This window comes from Enhydra lutris, unplaced genomic scaffold (assembly GCF_002288905.1).
Source record: "Enhydra lutris kenyoni isolate GAN:26980312 unplaced genomic scaffold, ASM228890v2 scaffoldscaffold9, whole genome shotgun sequence".
Classification (NCBI taxonomy): Eukaryota; Metazoa; Chordata; class Mammalia; order Carnivora; family Mustelidae; genus Enhydra; species Enhydra lutris.
The window spans coordinates 7,613,519-7,634,895 of NW_019154093.1; the positions used below are offsets into that span (position 1 = coordinate 7,613,519).

At 44.4% G+C, this 21,377-nt stretch overlaps 1 protein-coding gene across 3 annotated transcripts in view; it reads left to right on the forward strand.

Moving 5' to 3' along the window:
* The window catches only part of LOC111142849 (thyroid hormone receptor associated protein 3), a 73,818-nt gene that overhangs the window by 50,146 nt on the left and 2,295 nt on the right, over window positions 1-21,377 (forward strand). For 2 of the 3 annotated variants that reach the window (XM_022496194.1, XM_022496195.1), the window contains exons 3-11: window positions 3,937-4,104; window positions 8,449-9,354; window positions 10,895-11,608; window positions 12,777-12,949; window positions 13,698-13,809; window positions 14,899-14,983; window positions 16,924-17,111; window positions 19,612-19,807; window positions 20,253-20,396. In XM_022496194.1, coding sequence (XP_022351902.1) covers window positions 3,968-4,104; window positions 8,449-9,354; window positions 10,895-11,608; window positions 12,777-12,949; window positions 13,698-13,809; window positions 14,899-14,983; window positions 16,924-17,111; window positions 19,612-19,807; window positions 20,253-20,396 — 2,655 coding nt within the window. In that variant the 5' untranslated portion in view covers window positions 3,937-3,967. The remainder of the gene's footprint in view (window positions 1-3,936; window positions 4,105-8,448; window positions 9,355-10,894; window positions 11,609-12,776; window positions 12,950-13,697; window positions 13,810-14,898; window positions 14,984-16,923; window positions 17,112-19,611; window positions 19,808-20,252; window positions 20,397-21,377) is intronic. The other variant, XM_022496196.1, reaches the window with a different exon arrangement.

The following is a 21,377-nucleotide window of genomic DNA, read 5'->3' on the forward strand; positions in this document are numbered from 1 at the left end:
CAGTCTCACAGTTTTGGAGATCATGACCTGAGCTGAATGATACTTAACTGACTCAGCCACCCAGGCACCCCAGATCCGCTTTAATTTTAAGTGTTTATCCACTAGCTTAGCAAGTTAAATGATTCATTGATTTATTTCCAGCTGTGTTTTTGTATCCTCCAAAGTTATTCCACTTCTCATGGTATAATGATGTTTTTCAAATTAGTTTCAGTTCACATTTTAAAAGTTCCAGGAGTGGGAGTGAGGGTGGTATCACAATATTGTGACTCTTAAGCATACTTATCAATTCTAATAAGTTTAATACATGTAGAAATGTTAAGTTTGGCTCTGCCTGTATTTAGGTAACAACATTTTCTTCTTAATGAAAATTAGCTTTTTTTTTTTTTTAAAAAAAGGTTTTATTCATTTGAGGGGTACCTGGGTTCGGGTCAGGTCATGATTCAGGGGTTCTGGGATCGAGCCCCTCCCCTGCTCTCTGCTTGTGATCTCTCTCTCTCAAGTATAAATAAATAAAATCTTAAAAAAAATATTTTAGTTATTCATTTGAGAGAGCACAGACTTCCCACTGAGCAGGGAGCCCAACGCAGGGCTCAATCCCAGGACCTGGAGATCATGACCTGAGGTGAAGGCTGATGCTTAACCATTTGAGCTACCCAGGTGCCCCTGAAAATTAGCTTCTTAATTTTCTGATTTCTGGGGGTTGAAATGAGCATTTCCTTTGACACTAACTTGCCACTTTCTTTCCCTGAACTTTTTCTTTTTAAAGTCTGATATTGTCCACCTGTTGTGTGAATAATCCAAAAGGATTTTCATTTCTTGCTCAAGCTTAAATTAAAGATTGGGCAGAGATGTTGTGAGGCAAAGATAGCCCTAAACTTGTGACAGAAAAAAGCCATTCTGCAGGACTGAACCCCGAAAAACCCAAAACATCCTGAAGGCTGACCAGAAAGACAAAACGCATTTTCTGTACTTAATTTCTATAAATTGCTTGGTTACACCTCCACCTCCTATCCCTGAATAACTTAATCCTCTATCCTGGCTTTGCATAATGACGCCACTGCCAAAAAATAGCTTCAGGTGGAAAGCCCTTTGACCTTGCTGAAGCACACAGCAGTTCAGTCCCTTCGCCAGGGTTTAGACTATCTAGGTCTTTGGCATCCTCATTTGGCAATGTCTTACTCACTACCCTTTGTCTCTGGCTTCCTAGCAGTTTCTCTGTCATTCTCTAAATCAGGTCTCTTTTTCATGGTTATGGTTATTTCCCCTATAACCTGGAGTACCCTAGAGAAGGACTGGGTGGCTACTTTTGATTGTGTGGTTGGGCAAACCTCTGAGGAGATGGCTTTTGAGCTGAGATCTGAATAACAAAATCCAAGAGGTAAGGGAGGGTGAAATGTTTGCTGATAATCATTTTCCTTTCCCAAGCCAGGACGGCATCAGAAGAGACTCTTAAGCAAAGCAGTGAGGCAGGGATGTGTGGTAGAATAAGCTCTGGAATTTTGGCTTGGTTTGGCTGTTAACTAGCTTTGTGGGTTTTGACAGAGCCCTTGTTCTTCCTGGTCTTTGATAGACACGTGCTGTAGCACTTCAACTTCTTGCTCCTTGGAAGATGCCCAGAGTTGTAGTAGGGTATAAAGGAGGGTATGTGAGTTGGCTTGATGTAGCGTACCTTGCAGACCAAACCCAGCAAACTTGTCAGGGCAGCTCTGAGGCTCTCTATTCATTCCTGCGGGGGAGGAAAGAAAAGGAAAAGGCAATTTTGTTTTTTCACGGGAAACCTGAAAGAAGGTTGACCTTCTTGATGCTAAAGAAGAGGTAAAGGAAAGTGACAGCTCTTCCCTTTATAAATTACCTTAGTACTGTGTTTATGGATTGATACTCTGTATTTTACAGGATGTAGTCCATGCCACCGTGGTATTAGAGTTACTCTGTATTTTACAGGATGTAGTCCATGCCACCTGGTATTAGAGTATTTGATGATACATTTTGTTTAGAGATAGATTTATTTATTTATTTATTTATTTATTTGGAGAGAAGGTGGGTGGGGGAGGGGCAGAGGGAGAGGGAGTCTCAAGCAGCCTGTCCACTGAGCGCGGAGCCCAAGACCCTGAGATCATAACCTGAGCCGAAATCAAGAGTGAGATGCTTAACCCACTGAGCCACCCGGGTGCCTCATCCACATCGTTTTAGCCATCTGTTGTCCATGGACACTTGGGTTATTTCCATATGTTAGCTGTTTTAAATTATACTGCAATAAACATAGAGGTGCCCAGGTCTTTTTGAATTAGTGTGTTCATATTCTTAGGGTAAATAACCAGTAGTGGAATTACTCAATCATATGGTAAGTCTATTTTTAATTTTTTTGAGCAGCCTCCTCTGTACGTTTTCCGCAGTGACTGCACCAGCTTGCATTCCCATCACAGCACACGAGGGTTCCTTTTTCCCCATATCCTCACCTACCCTTGTTGTTTCTAGTGTTTTTGATTTTACCCATTCTCACAGGGGTGAGGTGATACCTCGCTGTGGTTTTCGATGTGCATTTCCCTGATGATGAGTGATGTTGGGCATCTTTTCCTTTGTCTCTTGGCCATCTGTATGTCTTTGGAGAAATATGTTCTGTCTTCTGCCCATTTTTTTTTTTTAAGATTTTATTTATTGATTTGACAGATCACAGGTAGGCAGAGAGGCAGGCAGAGAGAGAGGGGAAGCAGGCTCCCTGCTGAGCAGAGAGCCCGATTCGGGGCTCAATGCGGGGCTCGATCCCAGGACTCTGGGATCATGACCCAAGCCGAAGGCAGAGGCTTTTAACCCACTGAGCCACCCAAGAGCCCCTCTTCTGCCCATTTTTTAATGGTTGTGTGTGTTTGTGTGTGTGTGTGTTGTATGAGTTCTTTGTATATTTTGGATACTACTTATCACATAAATTATTTGCAGATCTCTTCTCTTATTCAGTAGGTTGTCTTTTTGTTTTATTAATTGTTTGCTTCACTGTGGAGAAGCTCTTTATTTTGATGGAGTCCCAATAGCTTATTTTTGCTTTTGTTTCCCCTCATCTCAGGAGGCCCATCTAGAACAATGTTGCTATAGCCAGTGTCAGAGAAATTACTACCTGTGCTCTCTTTTAGGATTTTTAGGGTTTGAGGTCTCACATTTAGGTCCTTTTAATCCATTTTGAGTTATTTTTGTGTGTGGTATAAGAAGAAAGTCATCCGGTTTCATTCTTTTGCATGTAGCTGTCAGTTTTCCCCAGTCCCATTTGTTGTTCTGTGACACTTTCATCATCTTTTTCTTGGAATTAAGTATTATGGGTTTGCCTCATGACTTTAAGGCCCAGGGAGTAGAAAATGGTCAGATGTTGCCATATACTTAGTAACCAAGATCCCATTGCATAGGGTTTTCTTTCTTAGAATTGGGAAACCTGCCTCAGGTCTCAATACTTTTAACAGTTGACTTAGTCTGAAAAATTTGTCTGCTTATTGACAAAAGACTGTATTTACCAAATCATTGGTAGCTCCCCTCACTGTTGTCAGTGTTTCATTTTGTTCCCAAATCAGGGCTACAGGTCAGATTTTCCATTTGTTGCTGTGGCTTGAACTGTTTGGGACTGTACTGCTTAGAAATCCCTCCTTTAAAAAGAAATTTTTTTTTTTTTTAAAGTAGGCTCCAGGCCCAACACGGTACTCAAACTCACAAACCCTGAGATCAAGTGTTGCGTGCTCTAACAACGGAGTCAGCCAGGTGCCCCTAAAAAAAAGTTTTCTTTTTAATTGAAGTACAGTTAACATAGAAATCCCTCTTGGTAAAAGGGCAAAGTGTTTTTAATCAGTTGTTTTGTGTGTGTGTGGTGTGTGTGTTTAATTGTTTCTAAGTGTCCAGAGAAGTTCAAGTTTGCAGAGGTATTCCCTCATTTGTTTGAATCTGTTTTCTTATTTTTAGGCGTAACTGAAAAGTGACCTTCTCTTCAGAGATGTCAAAAACAAACAAATCCAAGTCTGGATCTCGCTCTTCTCGCTCAAGATCTGCATCAAGATCTCGTTCTCGTTCATTTTCCAAGTCTCGGTCCCGAAGTCGATCTGTCTCTCGTTCAAGGAAGCGCAGACTGAGGTAAGGGGATGTGATTGTGTATCAGGATAACCATTGCATCTATCATTGTGGGTGTCTGAAGAGCTTTTGCTGGATTCTTTCTGTGAGTTTCAGTTGGAATGGGTTGGCTTAAGGCAGAGGGATAATGGGCTGTAAGATATTACAGGTTTCTTGAAACACTGCGAATCCAAATCACGCGTTGAGTGCCGTGCTGTTTGCCTAATTCCTTTTCTCCTTTGCCAGCATGCACTATTTCTCATCTACTTTGGAAGAAAGAGCATTTTGTTTTTATCTGAGCTTCTTGCTTCAAATCTCTACACCTGATTGTTTTTTCCTGGAGTATTTCTGGAGGCTTTGGACCAAAGTTTATATGCATCATCGGCAAAGAAAAGATAGCTAAGAGGATTAATAGTATGACCGACATTGTGAGGAAAGCAACCTTATTAACTCTAACATAATTAAACCTTAAAAACTTAATGGGAATCGTTTGCATATACCCGATGTGCCAGTTACTAATAAACGGTGTCTGTCTGGTAAACCACAGCAAAGCTCTCCAAAAGTCACTCTTGTAGACATCACTGTGCCTAAGTGTACAAAGAATTTTTTTAATTTGTTGCCAGTATTCTTTAATTTAGCCAGTATTGACATCTTTAGGTGGATTTCCCTATTGCAGTTATGTCTTAGAATAGGATGCTAACCCTCCAACGCTTTTCCTCTTTTCATGTGTTGGGAGTTGGGTTTTTTAGTCTTTAAAACTGTTCTAATTTTCTTTTATGAGTAGACAAGAACCTTTTAGTATATACAAGTTTCTACATGTGAATGTTGTTGTATTTAACTACCAAAGGGGGATAATGTGCACAGTTTTGTTATTTTTGTCAGAATTGCACCAGGCAGGGAGATAATTTCTCAGTCTCACCCTTTGAGCCCCCCTCCCCCCGCCATTCTTTATTTCACGAGTATCTAGAGTTCTTTTGTTAAATGAACTGATTATGAAATTTAAAATAAACCATAGGAAAAGTAGTTATTAAGCTGCATTCTTTATTCCCATAGTCTTGTAGTATTCCTAAAAATGTGTTAAAGAGACGGTTGGTGGGATTCTTTTTTTTATTTTTTTTCCTTTCCTCCCAACAAGAACAAGTTAATTCTTCACTTGATCCTAGCCAAAAGGCCAAGAAGCGATGAGAACAAGTTGATTCTTAAGCAGAATCTTTAAGAGACCTCCTTGAAAATTAATTTCAGACCAGAGGGTGAATAAAAAGTTGGCGGCCATAAATATTAATGATTCTGATAATAAGGTAGAATATAACGAGTCTCTCCCTCAAACAAAAGAAACATTAGATTTTTTATTTTTAAAGATAACATTACACCTTGAGGGTAATGAGTCCTAACCTTTCCTCTCCTCTTTGGTTTTTGGGCATGCATTTTTATACCAAACTTAGTTCAAGCGTAGGCTAAATAGAGGTTGTTGCCCATTTGTGTGAGAATCCATGTAAGTAAATTTCTATCCCAACTTTCACCTCTCCGGAAAAAGAAGAGGGAGCCCACTAACTACATTTATATCTACCTTAGGAAGTTGCTATCAAGATAGGGGATTGAGGGACGCCTGCCTGGCTCAGTTGGTTGAGCAGCTGCCTTCGGCTCAGGTCATGATCCCGGCGTCCTGGGATCGAGTCCCGCATCGGGCTCCTTGCTCCGCAGGGAGCCTGCTTCTCCCTCTGCCACTCTGTCTGCCTGTGCTCACTCTCTCTCTCTCTCTCTCTGACAAATGAATAAATAAAATCTTTAAAAAAAAAAAAAAAAAAGATAGGGGATTGAGCAGTGGCTTTTTGTAACTCCTGCCTTGCACCTAGAGTTTAGATTTGGGCCATTTAAATTTCAGTTTATCTCAGTTGGTTCTGAAAGGTAACACTTTAAAACTTAATTGAGTGAATGGAAATCAAGTAACTGGCTCAAAAACAAGAGGCTAATACAACCAAAACTGAGTGACAAAATTGAACTGACACAAACCAGCGTGAAAAATGCTAACAAGCTCTGAAGTATCTGTGATAACTGGGATTCTGGGCAGATCTGTCTAGACAGATCTCTTCTTCCTCTACAGATTATTTGGCATGGTCATTGACTTGGCAAATGAGGGGAAAATATCTTGAGCAGTATGTGCGGGGGTAGGTCTAGAGCCACTTTATGTGCTGTCTTTTATACTGAGAAGACTGTTATCTTGAAGGAATTTCTCCACTAAAAAACAGGTTTTTATATTCGATTCTAGTCTGACATCTCTGTTTTTTAGAAACAGATAAATTTGCCACTGGATGTTCAATTATTATTTCTGGCTTATTTGTTCCATGATTTTTTTTTCTTTTATTTTCCCTCTCCTATAAGGAAAATATACTATCCAGAGAGTTTGAGAAACCATGCCTTTAAATTAACTTAACTGCTGAGTTCTACAGAATTGGAGAAAATTGATTGTTTCCTTGTATTTCACAGACCGTATCCTTTTAAGTGACTTCTCATAAATAACTTCATTTGCAATCTGCAGAGACTCACGTTCCTGCATCAGTGCAGTGACTGCGGGTTTTGGATGCAGTATGCCACAGGGCCCTCTAGTAGTTGGTGACAGAAGCAGCAGTAGCCTCTGAGGATGGGAACATGAATTAAACCCTCCTTAGTGCTGGTGGTGCATCACCTCTCTCGAGTATAGCCATTTAATCGGGTCATGTTCAGTTTCATAGCCTGCATCTGCCTCTTCCTTCTTTTCTTATGTTGTTACTGTTTTCGAATGAAAAGTATGGAAGGTAAGTTTTTGCTTTTGTTTTTTAATTGTACTTTAATAGTAACCGTTAACAACCAATAATAGGATGCATTTTTGCCAGTCACTGTTGTTCTTGGGGTAGGTAAAGAACCTGAACACCATGGGTAATAAGGAGTGGAAGACCAATTCCACTTTATCTTCTTTAGATTAAATTAAATGTAAGTTTCTTTTTAAAAACACCATTGTTTAGTTAAGACCTGTCACATTTGCTAAATGGAGTTATTTATAAAACAGGCAAACAGAATGTATCTGTTCCTAGTTAGGTCTAATATGGAAAGTTCTGTTGATTAACCAAAGGGTTTTTATCCTACTATATATGAAGAAAATATTTTTGGAAAGACTTCTCTAATAATTTTACATATTTTTATCTAACTGTTCAGGAGTAGTGGTTAGTGTGAATGATCTGTGTCTCAGTTGACAAGGCACATCGGGTATACAAGGACCCCACTGGATTTTTATACCCAACAGATAACAGTTTTTGGCTTTTTGATAGAAACGAAGTTCCCTAGCATTCGAAGCTCCCTAACATGACCCCTAGCATTGACAAGCCTAGCATTCATAAGCATGAAATTTTTACAAAGTTCGGTCGCTGTTGAATCCTCCTGGTTCTGGAAATGTGCCTTTGCTCTATTAGGGTTCCATACTGTTGAATGAAGAAGAACACAACACTAGGCTTTAGGTTGGCTCGAAAGAAATGTGGGTGGTGATGCGGGAAGAGGGCTGATTTTATAGTTTTCTTAGGTTAACCTGTGTGCTTGGGTGTCTTGTGATCAGATGGTGCCCTCTTGTGGCACCCAGGTAGGATCTTGTATTCAGCAACAGAAACTCAGACCTGAGTAGTGAGACCATATCCAGGTTCTCAGTAAAAACAAAACAAAACAAAACAAACAAAAAAACCCGCATTATTTATTTGTTTTTTTGCTGACCCGATTTCAGTGAATTCTTTTAAGCTTTGGAAATTGCATTCTCCAAGTTCCTATTTAAGTGTTCTTTGCTTGGGACTACGTATTTACAATCCCAGGTCGTAGTGGACTCTAAGAAAGTAACCCTGCACAGACAGAGAGGGCTGAATGGGATGAGGAGTAGAAGGTTATACCAGTGGAGGGGCTGAAGGACCTGCACAGCCTGCCCCGAAGTCTACAGACCCGAGCTTGTGTTCTTCCTGACTTACGGGGATGTAGGGGACCTGTTAGAGCCACTATGGAACTCAAAGCAACTTGTATACTTTAATCAAAATGCCTTTGTTTAGCTTACTACATTAAGAACATTTGATATCTGTTTAAAATGTGCTACAGTAAAAAAAAAAAAAATGAAACGTGCTGCGGTAGTAATGAAGCGGTCTCAGTGGATCGTTGGTGAAAATGATTTTTATCTGTATGTTTGCACTTAATGTGGGTCAGCAGTGGAATTAAATATTTAAGTTTGTTTCTTTGAGAACAAAACTGAAAATAAAATACCTAAGAACAAGGTTTGAAACTGTACCTCTTTGTTGGCAGGTATTTCTTAAATAAAAGGGCTTTTGTCAAAAATTCAAATATTTCCCCCATCCCCCTTTTCAGTTCTAGGTCTCGTTCCAGATCATATTCTCCAGCTCATAACAGAGAGAGAAATCACCCAAGAGTGTATCAGAATCGGGATTTCCGAGGTCACAACAGAGGCTATAGAAGGCCCTATTATTTCCGTGGGCGCAACAGAGGCTTTTATCCGTGGGGCCAGTATAACCGAGGTGGCTATGGAAACTACCGCTCCAATTGGCAGAATTACCGGCAAGCATATAGTCCTCGTCGGGGCCGTTCCCGATCCCGGTCCCCAAAGAGAAGGTCCCCTTCACCAAGATCCAGGAGCCATTCTAGAAACTCCGATAAGTCTTCCTCTGACAGGTCAAGGCGCTCCTCATCCTCTCGTTCTTCCTCCAACCACAGCCGAGTGGAATCTTCCAAGCGCAAGTCAGCAAAGGAGAAAAAGTCCTCTTCCAAGGATAGCCGGCCATCTCAGGCTGCTGGGGATAACCAAGGAGACGAGGCCAAGGAACAGACGTTCTCTGGAGGCACCTCTCAAGATACAAAAGCATCTGACAGTTCGAAAGCATGGCCAGATGCCACCACATACAGTGCTGGTTCTGCATCACGGGCCTCTGCCGTTTCTGAGTTGAGCCCCCGGGAGCGAAGCCCTGCTCTTAAAAGTCCACTCCAGTCGGTGGTGGTGAGGCGGCGCTCACCCCGTCCAAGCCCTGTGCCAAAACCCAGCCCTCCGCTTTCCAACACGTCCCAGATGGGCTCAACTCTGCAGAGTGGTGCTGGGTACCAGGCTGGGTCACACCAAGGTCAATTCGATCATGGCTCTGGGTCCTTGAGTCCATCCAAAAAGAGCCCTGTGGGTAAGAGTCCACCGGCCACTGGCTCCACGTATGGCTCGTCTCAGAAGGAGGAGGCATCTGCTCCAGGAGGAGCAGCCTACACCAAGAGGCAAGTGTCTTGTTTCCCCTCCCTGGTGGTGTTCCTGCCTCCCCAGCTGGCAGCTTAATTGTAATGTGATCTCAGTTAGAGCTCTGATGAATGGTAATAAGGTAATCCCTGTTTCCTAAACTTCGCATTAGCAAACTTGAAAACACCACCCAAGGAAACCTTTAGCTTAACTCTAGCTTTCCTACCTTCCTGAATTTGTATTGCAGCATAAAGCTGTTTTAGACTGCTCTGCAATGATGTTTTCACATATAAAATTTGCCTTGGATTCTACCAATGTAAGCCAGAGAACAGTAGAGATTTGTGGGTCAGCTATCAAAAACACGGTCTTTGCCAAAATGAATGCCCATTGGAGCTGTTAGACCCTGTAGTACCCACCATCTACTGTGATCGATCGGCATCAGCCCATCATGGTGAAGAGCTACACCTCGTACCCTCACACTCTCCAGTTGAGACTGGGCAGAATGGGAAAGCCCAAGGCTTAGTCCAGGAAGCCCTTGTTTTAAAATCACAAGGTGGGTGTGTGTCCCAGTAGAAGCCGACCAGGCTGCATGTTAGGAGAGGACGTGACCGTGCTTCTGTCTTTCTGCTCTGGGGGACATGGTGAGTTGGAACCTGAATCTTTGTTTGTGTGGTTGGATGGATTGGGATGGCACAGACGCAACAGGGAAGTTGTATGGGGACTAGGTTGTCAAGAGGGATTTACTGGGCAGGTGGTTCCACCCCCTCCCCATTTCCTTCTTATTAGCATATTCTTTGATGTCCTGCTGTCCTTCGATTTCTTCTTTGCCGAAGCGGTGCCACTATAACTTGATTAGACTTTCGTCATTAATGGTACAGATGAGATGTTCAGCCTGTGCACTTTTCCAATCTTCAGTGACTCTGCTTTAAAGTGTAGGTGTGGTTCCCTTCCAGAACTGGGAGTCTCATTAGGAGACTCGGGCATGAGCTCTGCTTTTCCATAAGAACGAGTAGGATGGTTTCTGTCCCCTTCCCCCAATTAACTTGTATTTTGTTTTTATTTGTGTTCACAGTATATTTCATATTTAGATCTTCTAGGTGACTTGAAGCAAACATGAAGTCTCTTTTTGAGACTTGTATTTCCAAATGTGAGTTGTATAAAAGCAAAATCAGTCCAAGGTTGAACATTCTATGTTAACTTTGCTGAAAGCAGATTTTAAGTGACTGAGTGAAGGTTGGATAAGACCTTAATTTTTTTTTTCCTAGACCACTTACAGGTAAGTAGGTTTTTGTTTTTTAGTATCCTAAAAATGACCTTTGCTGTTTTCTTTTGGGTTGCTCTTGTAACACAACTCTATGGACCGTGTATTTTTCTCTTAAATGGCATCCAAGTTCATAGATCTGTGAAAGGCTGCTTTTCAGAAATTACTAGAAAGTAATCAAGTAGAAAGTCCTTTGGTAATACTGGAATCCACAAGACATGTTTGTTCAAAGAATCAAAAACACAAGACCAGATGGTGCTGTTTTAGATCAGGTTGCTTAAAGGGCCTCTTTTGTGTCTCCCTTGTGTTTTTGTAAATAGGTACCTAGATGAGCAGAAGACAGAGAATGGAAAAGATAAGGAACAGAAACAAACAAATACCGATAAAGAGAAAATGAAAGAGAAAGGGAGCTTCTCTGACACGGGCTTGGGTGATGCGAAAATGAAATCTGATCCATTTGCTCCCAAAACGGATACCGACAAGTCTTTTCGGGGTAGCCAGTCTCCCAAAAGGTATAAGCTTCGAGATGACTTTGAGAAGAAGATGGCAGACTTCCATAAGGAAGACATGGATGACCAAGATAAGGACAAAGCTAAGGGAAGGAAGGAATCGGAGTTCGACGATGAACCCAAATTCATGTCGAAAGCCCTAGCAGCGGCAAACAGAAACCAGGACGAGGAGAAGGCCGGCAAATGGGAGGGCCTGGCATATGCACCTCCAGGGAAGGAAAAGCAGAGGAAAACAGAGGAGCTGGAGGACGAATCCTTCTCAGAGAGATCCAAGAAGGAGGATCGGGGAGGGCCCAAGAGAACCGAAAGTGGGCACAGGGGGTTTGTGCCTGAAAAGAATTTCCGAGTGACCGCTTACAAAGCAGTCCAGGAGAAAAGCTCGTCACCTCCCCCGAGAAAGACCTCTGAGAGCCGAGAGAAGCTGGGAGCCAAAGGAGACTTCTCCACAGGGAAGTCTTCCTTTTCCATTACTCGAGAGGCCCAGGTCAATGTCCGGATGGACTCTTTTGATGAGGACCTTGCGAGGTGAGATGTAGTCCTTGAACCTCAGGGCTTTAGTGGGCTAAGGGGCATCTCCTAACCCCTCTTCCTGAGGATGTTCTGGAACCAGGACAGGCCCCTCCTGTATTTCTCCTGCTGTCCAAGTTTCAGTGCTGATAACGTTCACCTGTTTTTGGAATTACGTGTCACTGAGCAGTTGTGTGTTAGGGACCGTATCACAGGGGTGATAAAGCATCTTTTAGTCTTCAGTGACTGGCTTTCTGGGTGTTGGGTCCCCCCTCCTCTTGACCTCTATCCATTACCCTACTTGCCATCATCCCATTTTTTCCTTTAAATGTGTTTAAGATGATTTTGCCTCGTGGAGCTGTCCGGAATCCATTTTTCCATTCCTAACTAGGTTACTGAAGTCTGTTATTACACACCTCCATCACATAAGGTAGCAGTTTTAAAAGTTGGGGCAGGGGCGGGGGAGGGTTGCCTGGCCCAGCTTGAGCAGAGTGAAGAAGCCCACGCTGACTGTGTTTTGTACCTGGGGCAAAAACTGTACGGCCAGTGGGAAGTACACCTGAGCAGCATTCTGGCCCCATCCCACTTCACTGAGTGGTCCTGGCTGGCCAAGCTAGTTGATCTTTTTTTTTTTTTTTTTTTTTTTAAAGATTTTATTTATTTATTTGTCAGAGACAGAGGGAGAGAGAGTGAGCGAGCACAGGCAGGCAGAGAGGCAGGCAGAGGCAGAGGGAGAAGCAGGCTCCCTGCCGAGCAAGGAGCCCAATGTGGGACTCGATCCCAGGACGCTGGGATCATGACCTGAGCTGAAGGCAGCCGCTTAACCAACTGAGCCACCCAGGCGTCCCGCTAGTTGATCTTTTAAAATACTCTTCTGTTTGTTGTGTGTTAAAAGCTCAGTGACTCCGAAAACAAGACTCACTGAGGTTCAGTACTTGGCCCTGCCCATTTGTTCCTGTTAAGGACTCCCACTGAGAAAAGGGGAGAGAGATTTTGGATGCCCTTAACCTTCCTTTCCCATCGTTATGGTCCCCTGAGGTTACTTTGAACTTTGGTGGGAAGCAAAAAGCAACTTTGTGGGTAAATTTAAAACTCTCGGGGAGAAAAGCATTGCTTTTCTAGGGTTTAAATGTTTGGACTTTCTGTATATCTTGTTACACTGGGCCTCCCTATGTTTCTTTTCCAGACCCAGTGGCTTATTGGCTCAGGAACGCAAGCTTTGTCGGGATCTAGTCCATAGCAACAAAAAGGAACAGGAATTTCGTTCCATTTTCCAGCACATACAGTCAGCTCAGTCTCAGCGGAGCCCCTCTGAACTGTTTGCCCAGCACATAGTGACCATCGTTCACCATGTGAAAGGTGAGTGCACACCCCCAGCCTGCTGCGAGCGCCCTTTCTGCGGCTTCATTTCCTCTGCTACAAGCACAATGATGACCGGGTTTGTAAGGGAGCCTTTCGGGCCTCTTTATCTCATCAAAAGCGCCTTTGAAGCTAGGGACTGGCTCGAAGGAAATTCCTTCCAAGGAGGAGTTTCCATTTTTTAATTACAGTGTTGAAGATTACAAAATGCTAGTAACCTGTGATTGTGAGAATAGGTAAAATCCTTCACATAAGGCTTGACGAAGGAAGTATGAAGTGTGGCTTTTCCAGCACCTCTCTTTCTTCCTGTCTATCAGATGGAAGCCTCTAGAGGTCTCTCAGAGACCTAGTGGTGTGAATTTCTTCTCCGCGTTTTTCTGCCATGTCCTGGGCAAACTGAGGTGGGCAGGTTGGGGAGTGGTAAAGAGAAGTGATACAGCAGCTGGGGTGGGCCAGTCAGGTTCTACCTGAAACTTTAGCTCCAGGGGGAGTTGGTGCCATGATTCACAGAGAAGTGAGCTCTGGGTTTCCTCATATCCACATACTAAGACAGGGAGCAACAGTGGACATTCAGCAGCCAACACTGTATGGTGTGTGACCCGGGCATCTTTCCTTCCCCTTTTCAGTGTGTCTGTTACATGGATTTGACTACTTCAGTCACATCTCTGTGGCTTCGGGTTCATGCAGAAGAGTTGAATATTTGGTCCGCCTTTGAGAGTGTAATATGTTTTTCTTTGAATTCCCACAGAACATCACTTTGGGTCCTCAGGAATGACATTGCATGAGCGCTTTACTAAATACCTAAAGAGGGGAACTGAGCAGGAGGCAGCTAAAAACAAGAAAAGCCCAGAGATACACAGGTGAGGACTTGGGCCTTACGCTGGAGGTGGCCATAAAAGCTTGCTCATCGAGTGATAAACTCATCTTGTTCTTGTCAATGTTAGGTGGGTGCCTTAGCAGCAGAGTTTAGGGTGAACATTCTCCAGATGCTAGGATAGCAGTGGGTGTTTGTAGTTTGAGTGGAAAGGGGATGCCTTGATGACTGCAGTTTTTCACTTTGGGCCTGAGGAAGGACTGGCCTTTTGATATAGATGAATCCTTGTATTCTTGGGAACTGGCAGATGATAACCTGAGACCATGGTGAGCTTCCTGCAGGTGGAGTAAATGTTAAGCTTTTTTTCCAGGACTGATATATGGAACACATGTTCTTTTAGTTCTTTTTTAGTTCTTCTTTTAGAAGAATTTCCAGTGCATGGGAGAGCTTGGAGGATTATGTCCAAAGGGTTTAAAAGCCCAGCAGGTTTAAAGACCGTCACATTCAGTTGTGGGAGCATATTCAGCACATAGGGGCTTTGTCTAGAAACAAACTTGGCTGTAGCTTTAATTTCTTACTAACCATCTCCGTTGTAGTAGGGAGGAGAACCATGTTTCTGCAACAGTCCGGGGTCTTTGGGATGTGTGTATGTGCCAGGCACTTTTCTCACCTAGACCTTACCTCATAGGTAAATAATGGTCCATTATATTCTTATTCCCAAGACGAAAACTGCTCTTTGAGGTTAGCAAGACATGGATAGTCTTGATGTGAACTTGAGATTATAGGCGTGGGTGTAGGTGAGTCTGTCTTCCTGGCTGTAACAGTACTAGGAAGGAATAAGAAGTTTCTTCAGTTTGAGTTTGACTGAGAAGTTGGTCTGTGTGTGTGTGTGTGTGTGTGTGTGTGTGTGCGCGCGCGCATGCACGCATGCGCCCATGTGCCTGTACACAGACACACCTATGGGACAGGATAAATATATAAGCAAAGAATATTAGTAATATATATTTGTAAGTTATGAAACATAATTAAAAGGAATGCCTAGGATTCTCTTAACCAACTGAGGAACTAAAATACTACCAATAATATATTCACATTATGGGGATTATTAAACAGTTTTCCTATTTTCAATTTTTAGGAGGATAGACATTTCTCCCAGTACATTCAGAAAACATGGTTTGGCTCATGATGAAATGAAAAGTCCACGGGAACCTGGCTATAAGGTGAACTGTTGCTTTGATCGTAATTCCAACAAAATGAGTGCGTTGGGCATGAACTTGACAGAAATGTGTTTGTTTAAATTACTCTCTACTTAAGTTTGTGTTTTTCTTTTAAGGATGGGCATAATTCTAAAAATGAACTACAAAGGGTTAATTTTTATTAAATGTATCAACAACCTTTGTGAAGTGGTTAGAATATGGTAAATGACCCCAAAGTCTATTGAGGTGAGCTTGAGAAAAAAAAGAGAGGAGTTTTGGAACAAGTGCCCATGATGAGAGAAGAAACTTTTTGTGATATTTTTCTGCTTGTAAGTATTATCAAATCAACTATATTACATGCACTATTTCCAACCATGATTTCAAAAAGACATGCATGTCAGAGGAGAGTGAAATATTCATATCTTAACATGGTAGACTGTTTTAAACAGCTAGTCCAGTTTTTTTTTTTTTTCCTAACATTGTACCATATTTATCATATGTTGGTTACTATTACTTTAAAGCTAAACATTATTTTGATAGCCCAGCTACATTTGCAGTGATGTGCACGCAGAGTTAATGAAGAGGTTAAGGCTTGTATGCGATCTTTTACTATGAAATAATAGATTTGGGTTTTTTTTAAAGTCTCTTAGTATTTATTGACCTTCATTCACATATATAGTTGAAATTTAAAATTAAAAGATGGCTCTTCCAGTGCTGCTGAAACCTTTTCCTAAAGATGCTCATCTTCAGTTCTTCCAAATGAATTTGTCTCGGTAGTCAAATGTGACGAGAGGCCCTCTGCACAGTCTCTCGTCTCTCCCCGCTCCCCCTCCTTTCTTTTTCTTCATGTTCTCACCAGCTTGGCACTGACCCTGTGAAATGCAAGGCTTTGAGACAGCAGAAGAGTGCTCGCCCTCTGGGCCTCTTGGGCCCTAGAGGTGCTGTGGGTGTACAGCCTCAGGGAGCAGCATCTGCCCTTTTTTGGGTCTTTGGAGGGCACAGAGGCCCCATTCCCTCTAAAAAACGAACAGGATAAAAATAAACCTTCTTGAACTTCATTTCAACAAAAAACTTAGTACTTTGTATGAGATACTAATATGGAGTGAACTGCCCATTCCTTCCTCTTTTAGAGAGGTTTTACTTCCCATGAGCCAAGTCCAAGTGCTTACTGTCCCTGAATCCGCCTGGCCCTCTGTGCTCTGAGTGTCCCAAGCTGTCGAAAGCCCTTGCCCTGGTTTGGGGCATGCAGCACTGCCGCCACCGCTGAATCCATAGCACACATGCCCTGGGGAATTCGACTTAATAAAAGGAAGTCAGCCAAAAAAAAAAAAAAGTACCTTCCTTTTTTGCTGCTGCCTTTTCCCTTTTTAAAATAAAATTTTACCTGGTATTGCCACTTTGTGGATTCTCCATTGTGGTTTTGCTGTTCCCTCTCTAAAGCAATTTCTCACTGTAACTGGGCATTTTGGAAGGCTGCCGAAGTATCCCACAGTCTCTTGTTGGGCTCCATACTGAGAGCTAATTCCAAGGAGAGGGTAAACCCATGGTGGCTGCCACAGTGTAGGTAGGGAAGGATGACACGACACCAGCATTTACACTCTTGGTGGTGACTAGGCTGAGCCAGCCTAACCGGCCACCTTTTGAAGCTGATTTGGGCCTACTCAGCATGTAGGCTAGCCAGAGTCATTACTGGGCCACAGAGAAAACAAACAAGGCAAGATCGATGTCTGGCATTTTCAGAAGGCAGTCGTCATCATTTTAGAGAACGGTTTGGGTTCTGTGAGGGACCCTCAGGAAGGGACTTCTGTGGGACATCTTATATGCCTCCAAGCTTGGGTGAGGAGCCTCACACTCCCAGTGCTTCCTCTGCGCCACTCCATTGGAGTAGAAACCACAGTTTGTGGGGTGGTTGAGTTGTCAGCCCTGAGTCCCAAAAACCTTAATTTTGATTTCTCTTACGGCAGGCTGAGGGAAAATACAAAGATGATCCTGTTGATCTCCGCCTTGATATTGAACGTCGTAAAAAACATAAGGAGAGAGATCTTAAACGAGGTAAATCAAGAGAATCAGTAGATTCCAGAGACTCAAGCCACTCGAGGGAAAGATCAGCTGAGAAAACAGAGAAAACTCATAAAGGATCAAAGAAGCAGAAGTACGTAAGCCTCTGTTCCTTCCTTCAGGCTCTTGAGTGTGGGGTCTCTTGTCTGCTCCTTTTGGGCTGTATACCAGACCTTCTAGGCCAGAGAAGTTCAGGGTTAGGAATGACAGCAGTTCTTGTATACCATGGAACTGTCAAGTAAGGTCCCTGGCTGAAAACAGAATTTCTGCATTAAAGTAGGTGTGATCCTTGTCCAAAGAAGGCCTCCTGGGAGATGGGCATTTAATTTGGCTATATGGACAGAGCAGAAAATGACTTGGGAATTCCTTCTGGGTTGTGTTAGGCATTTTCTTTGATATGTTCTTTTTCATCACAAATCTTCGTGGAGACGTTACGTTTTTGAAACAGTCCAAAATTGTTGGCTGGTTTTGTCAAAGAAATAGAGTGAAACTAGATAGGACAAGATTGTTGATCTTAAATGCCTTTTCAGAACTAGTTTCACAGACACCTCCAAGTGAGGTGTTCCAAATACTCTTTAAACAAAGGCAGCATTGTGGAACGTCATAGGGCAGCATCCATGCCAAGGTTCTGTCGTTTCTGTTTACATCTGTGAAAGTTCCATGCCTTTTCAATCATGTCTCATTAAACATGGAGGAGTTGAAGCCCTGCACTTTCCCATATGAAGTAACACCACTTTTGCTGTCTGTGAACTTCGGCCGGCAAGCATTTTCATATCTACTTGCTGATAACAATCCTTTGAAATAAGTTGAACACTTGGTATGGTACCCGTTTTGCCCATTTTGAAAGATAAGCCAGGCTCATAATGATTGGTCTAAGAGGACAGATGATTTGTCTAAGATGATCAGCTGGCATCAAAACCCAGGTGTTCTATTCCACTTTGTCTCCCTCTCCGCTGTGTTACTTCTGCCCGGGGAGCCCTGCCAGCCTTTGGGGCTGCCTGTTGATGAGGGACTCGATCATCCTCTCGGAGAGTGGAGGTGGCTGTACAGCAGTCCTCAGCACCGCTGCTGGTGGAGAAGCAGCAGGACCCCTCCAGCATTTCAGGGTTGGGTTTGGATTATTGATCCTGATTGCTTTCCCTGGAACACGTGTCTCTTCCTCTGACTTGCCTTGCAGTCTTTGAAACCCTAGTATTCTCTGAATGGGGCAAGAAGAAAGATGCTTACCCTCACGCTTACTCTCACTCTAAGTCATGCCTCAGTTGACAAAACTGTTTGTCATAGGAATGAAGGACAGCTCACCCAAGGTCACATAAGTATGAAAGGCGGTGCTGGGACTTCTGGTGCCTTTGGAGTCTTTTTTTTTTTTTTTTAAGATTTTATTTATTTATTTGACAGACGGAGATCACAGAGAAGCAGGCAGAGAGAGAGTGGAGGAAGCAGGCTCCCTGCTGAGCAGAGAGCCCGACATGGGGCTCGATCCCAGGACCCTGGGATCATGACCTGAGCCAAAGGCAGAGGCTTTAACCCACTGAGCCACCCAGGCGCCCCTGGAGTCTTATTTTTTAAAACCTGTTAAAATAGCCCTGACTTACAGGAGTCAAGACTTACACATCTTGGTTATAAAAATCCTATGACAATAACTTAGGCTTCTTATGAGTAAATGCTAGAAAGAGCCACTAGGGTTTAAATATTTAAGTTGTTGAGCTTCTTAAATGTTAGGGAGTGTGGTGGGGGAGGCAGAAGGATACTTTGCATAATGGAGGGGACAGCAAGAGGTTCCTGGCATTTGGCTGGCTTCTCCCCTAAGTCGTTCTGTAGTCCTGGGTGGCTGGCCTTTCTGTCACCTTACAGGCAGCCAGTGGGCTCCATCAGCACATGGCAGGGCTGGCACTGACCTCTGGTACATAGACAGTGACTCATTGTAGTAAGCTCATTTGCCCTAGTCTATAATTGCTCTCAGATGAAGGGAAGGGCGGGAAGTCACTCTGGGAAGAGTTTTGCCAGATCCTGTGCTTACTAACTCACCCTGTTTGAGCTCAGTGAGAGGTGGCATGTGGAGTCGTCGTATAATTAGAGCTAGCTTTGAGCCCAGCTTCTGCTCAGCTTGGTCACCCTGAATCTCCGCTGTCTATAAAATGGGGAAATGCTCCTGAAGGGTCACGGTTGCCTTTGGCAGCCTGCCTGCTCTGTCCCTGTAGAGTGTTGAAGCATGTGGTTTTGTTCAGTCTTAAGAACAGGCCCGTGAGGCAGCTCGCGTTCTTCCTGTGAGAAATGAAGGTAATGTAAGGTGCTCAGTACATCAGGGCTCCCAGTCTGCCTTCCTCGTTCACGTGTATGTATCACAGCGGGCCGCGTTCTCTTCCTCTTACTGTGCATGTCCCAGGCCCTTCCCTGGCTAAGACACAGACACATGACTCAGAATTGAGAGGAAACTCCAGGTGCCCTGGGTGGGTAGCTGGGGGTGAGTCTTGAGGTTATGCGTCTTCGGTGTCTTCATCACAGACATGCTCGTGATTCTCTGGCGAGGCCCCAGCTGAGGGCTGTCCCCCAGCGCTGATTGATTTAAATCCCCGGCTCTTCTGTTCTCATAGGAAGCACCGGAGAGCACGAGACCGGTCCAGGTCCTCCTCCTCTTCATCCCAGTCATCCCATTCCTACAAAGCGGAGGAGTACACTGAAGAGACGGAGGAAAGGGAAGAGAGCACCACAGGCTTTGACAAGTCAAGACTAGGGACCAAAGACTTCGTGGGTCCAAGTGAAAGAGGCGGCCGAGCTCGAGGGACCTTCGTAAGATCCTTCCCCCTCTCCCTGCTCCCGCAGGTTCTGGTTATGTGATTATCAGGTTACTAGTTTTGTTACCCTTGCTACAGAAACCCAAGCTCTACGTCCCAGAATCTGTGGTGTCCCCTTCCCCAGGCTTTTTGCTTCTAGTTATTTTTCTGTTCGTAATCGTGCTTACCTAGAAAGTCTCTCAGGGCTTCTGGCCTCCAGATTTCCGCATTTACCTTGACTGCTGCGGCATCTGTAGGGAGGAGGGCCTTGTGCCGTCCAGTTCTCTGCCTGGACTACAGACCTGAGCAGAACGGGAGTGGCTAGAAGCCAGTTGATTGGCTGATTGACTAGAGGATCCCTGTCTGTCCTGTGCCAGAGAGGTATTTGAGCAGAAGGCAGGGAATGGTTTTTCTCCACTCCTGACGCAGTCCTTTGTTCTTTTTCCCCATTTATGCCACAGCAGTTTCGAGCCAGAGGGAGAGGCTGGGGGAGAGGCACCTACTCCGGTAGCAACAACAGCAGCAGCAGCAACGATTTTCAAAAGAGAAACCGGGAGGAGGAGTGGGACCCCGAGTACACGCCCAAAAGCAAGAAGTATTACCTGGTATGTGTCTGGGATGACCAGGAAGGGCCGGGGGCCTCACACACAGCATGGCTGACCCCGAGGCTTCATCGGTCTGTCCAGAGCCGTGATGAAAGGCATGTGCAGGAGTTCTGTGTACTTGGGGGATAGTGCACTGCTGGCCAGAGGCGTGTTCGCCTGCGAGGCGGGATCCTGGCCTCATCTGGGAGGCGTGTGGATTTCAGGATAAGCAGGAAGGGTGGCTCTGGGCTTTTGAGTTGTGAGCTGGTCTGATTGCTAGCCCACCCTCGGCTGCCCTCCAGCCTTTGTCCAGGGACGGAGTCCGCACTTTTCCCCCAAGTCCGCAGTTCATGCTGTCCTTCCCGAGTACAAGACAGAAAAGACAGCTCAGGATCTCTTTGAGGAGAGGATCTGTCTCCAGAATGAGATGTCACTGGGGCGTCTCTCATCTGAGCTGTTGGTCATTCCTAGGCAGCAAGCACTTTGTGGGTCTCCCTCCATCCCTCCCTCACGTTGGGGCTTGTCTAGGCTGGATTACCTGGCCAGAGAGTAAGTTCTGTCAGCCCGCTGTTTGAACAGCAGGCTCAGGTCCAAGCAGATGGGACTCGGAGTATTGTAACCAAGGTAAGCCTGCAGCCGAAGCTGCCTCGCCACAAGCAGGACTGGTGCAGGGCTGTACCGGCAGTGGCACAGGTTTACAGCCGCCTTCCCTGTTCTGGGGAGGCTGGGAGCTGCCTGGAGACTCCTCAGGGATCCTTGGGCCTGCATCTAGGGGAAAGTTGACTGGGCCAACTCCACAGGTGCTGGAGTGGCACTGCTCCAGGGCGAAGGTGAAAGCCATCTGAGTCCTTCTCCCTGTCCCCATTTGCTGCCTGAAGCAGCATTGTTGGCCTCCCGTGTTTAGGCTGTTGAACCAGCAGCCCTGGCGGGAAGCAGCTGGCCCTCTCGCTGAGTTGATCCCTGGAGCCTCAGGGATGGTTTAGAGGTTTGAAGCCATGGGGC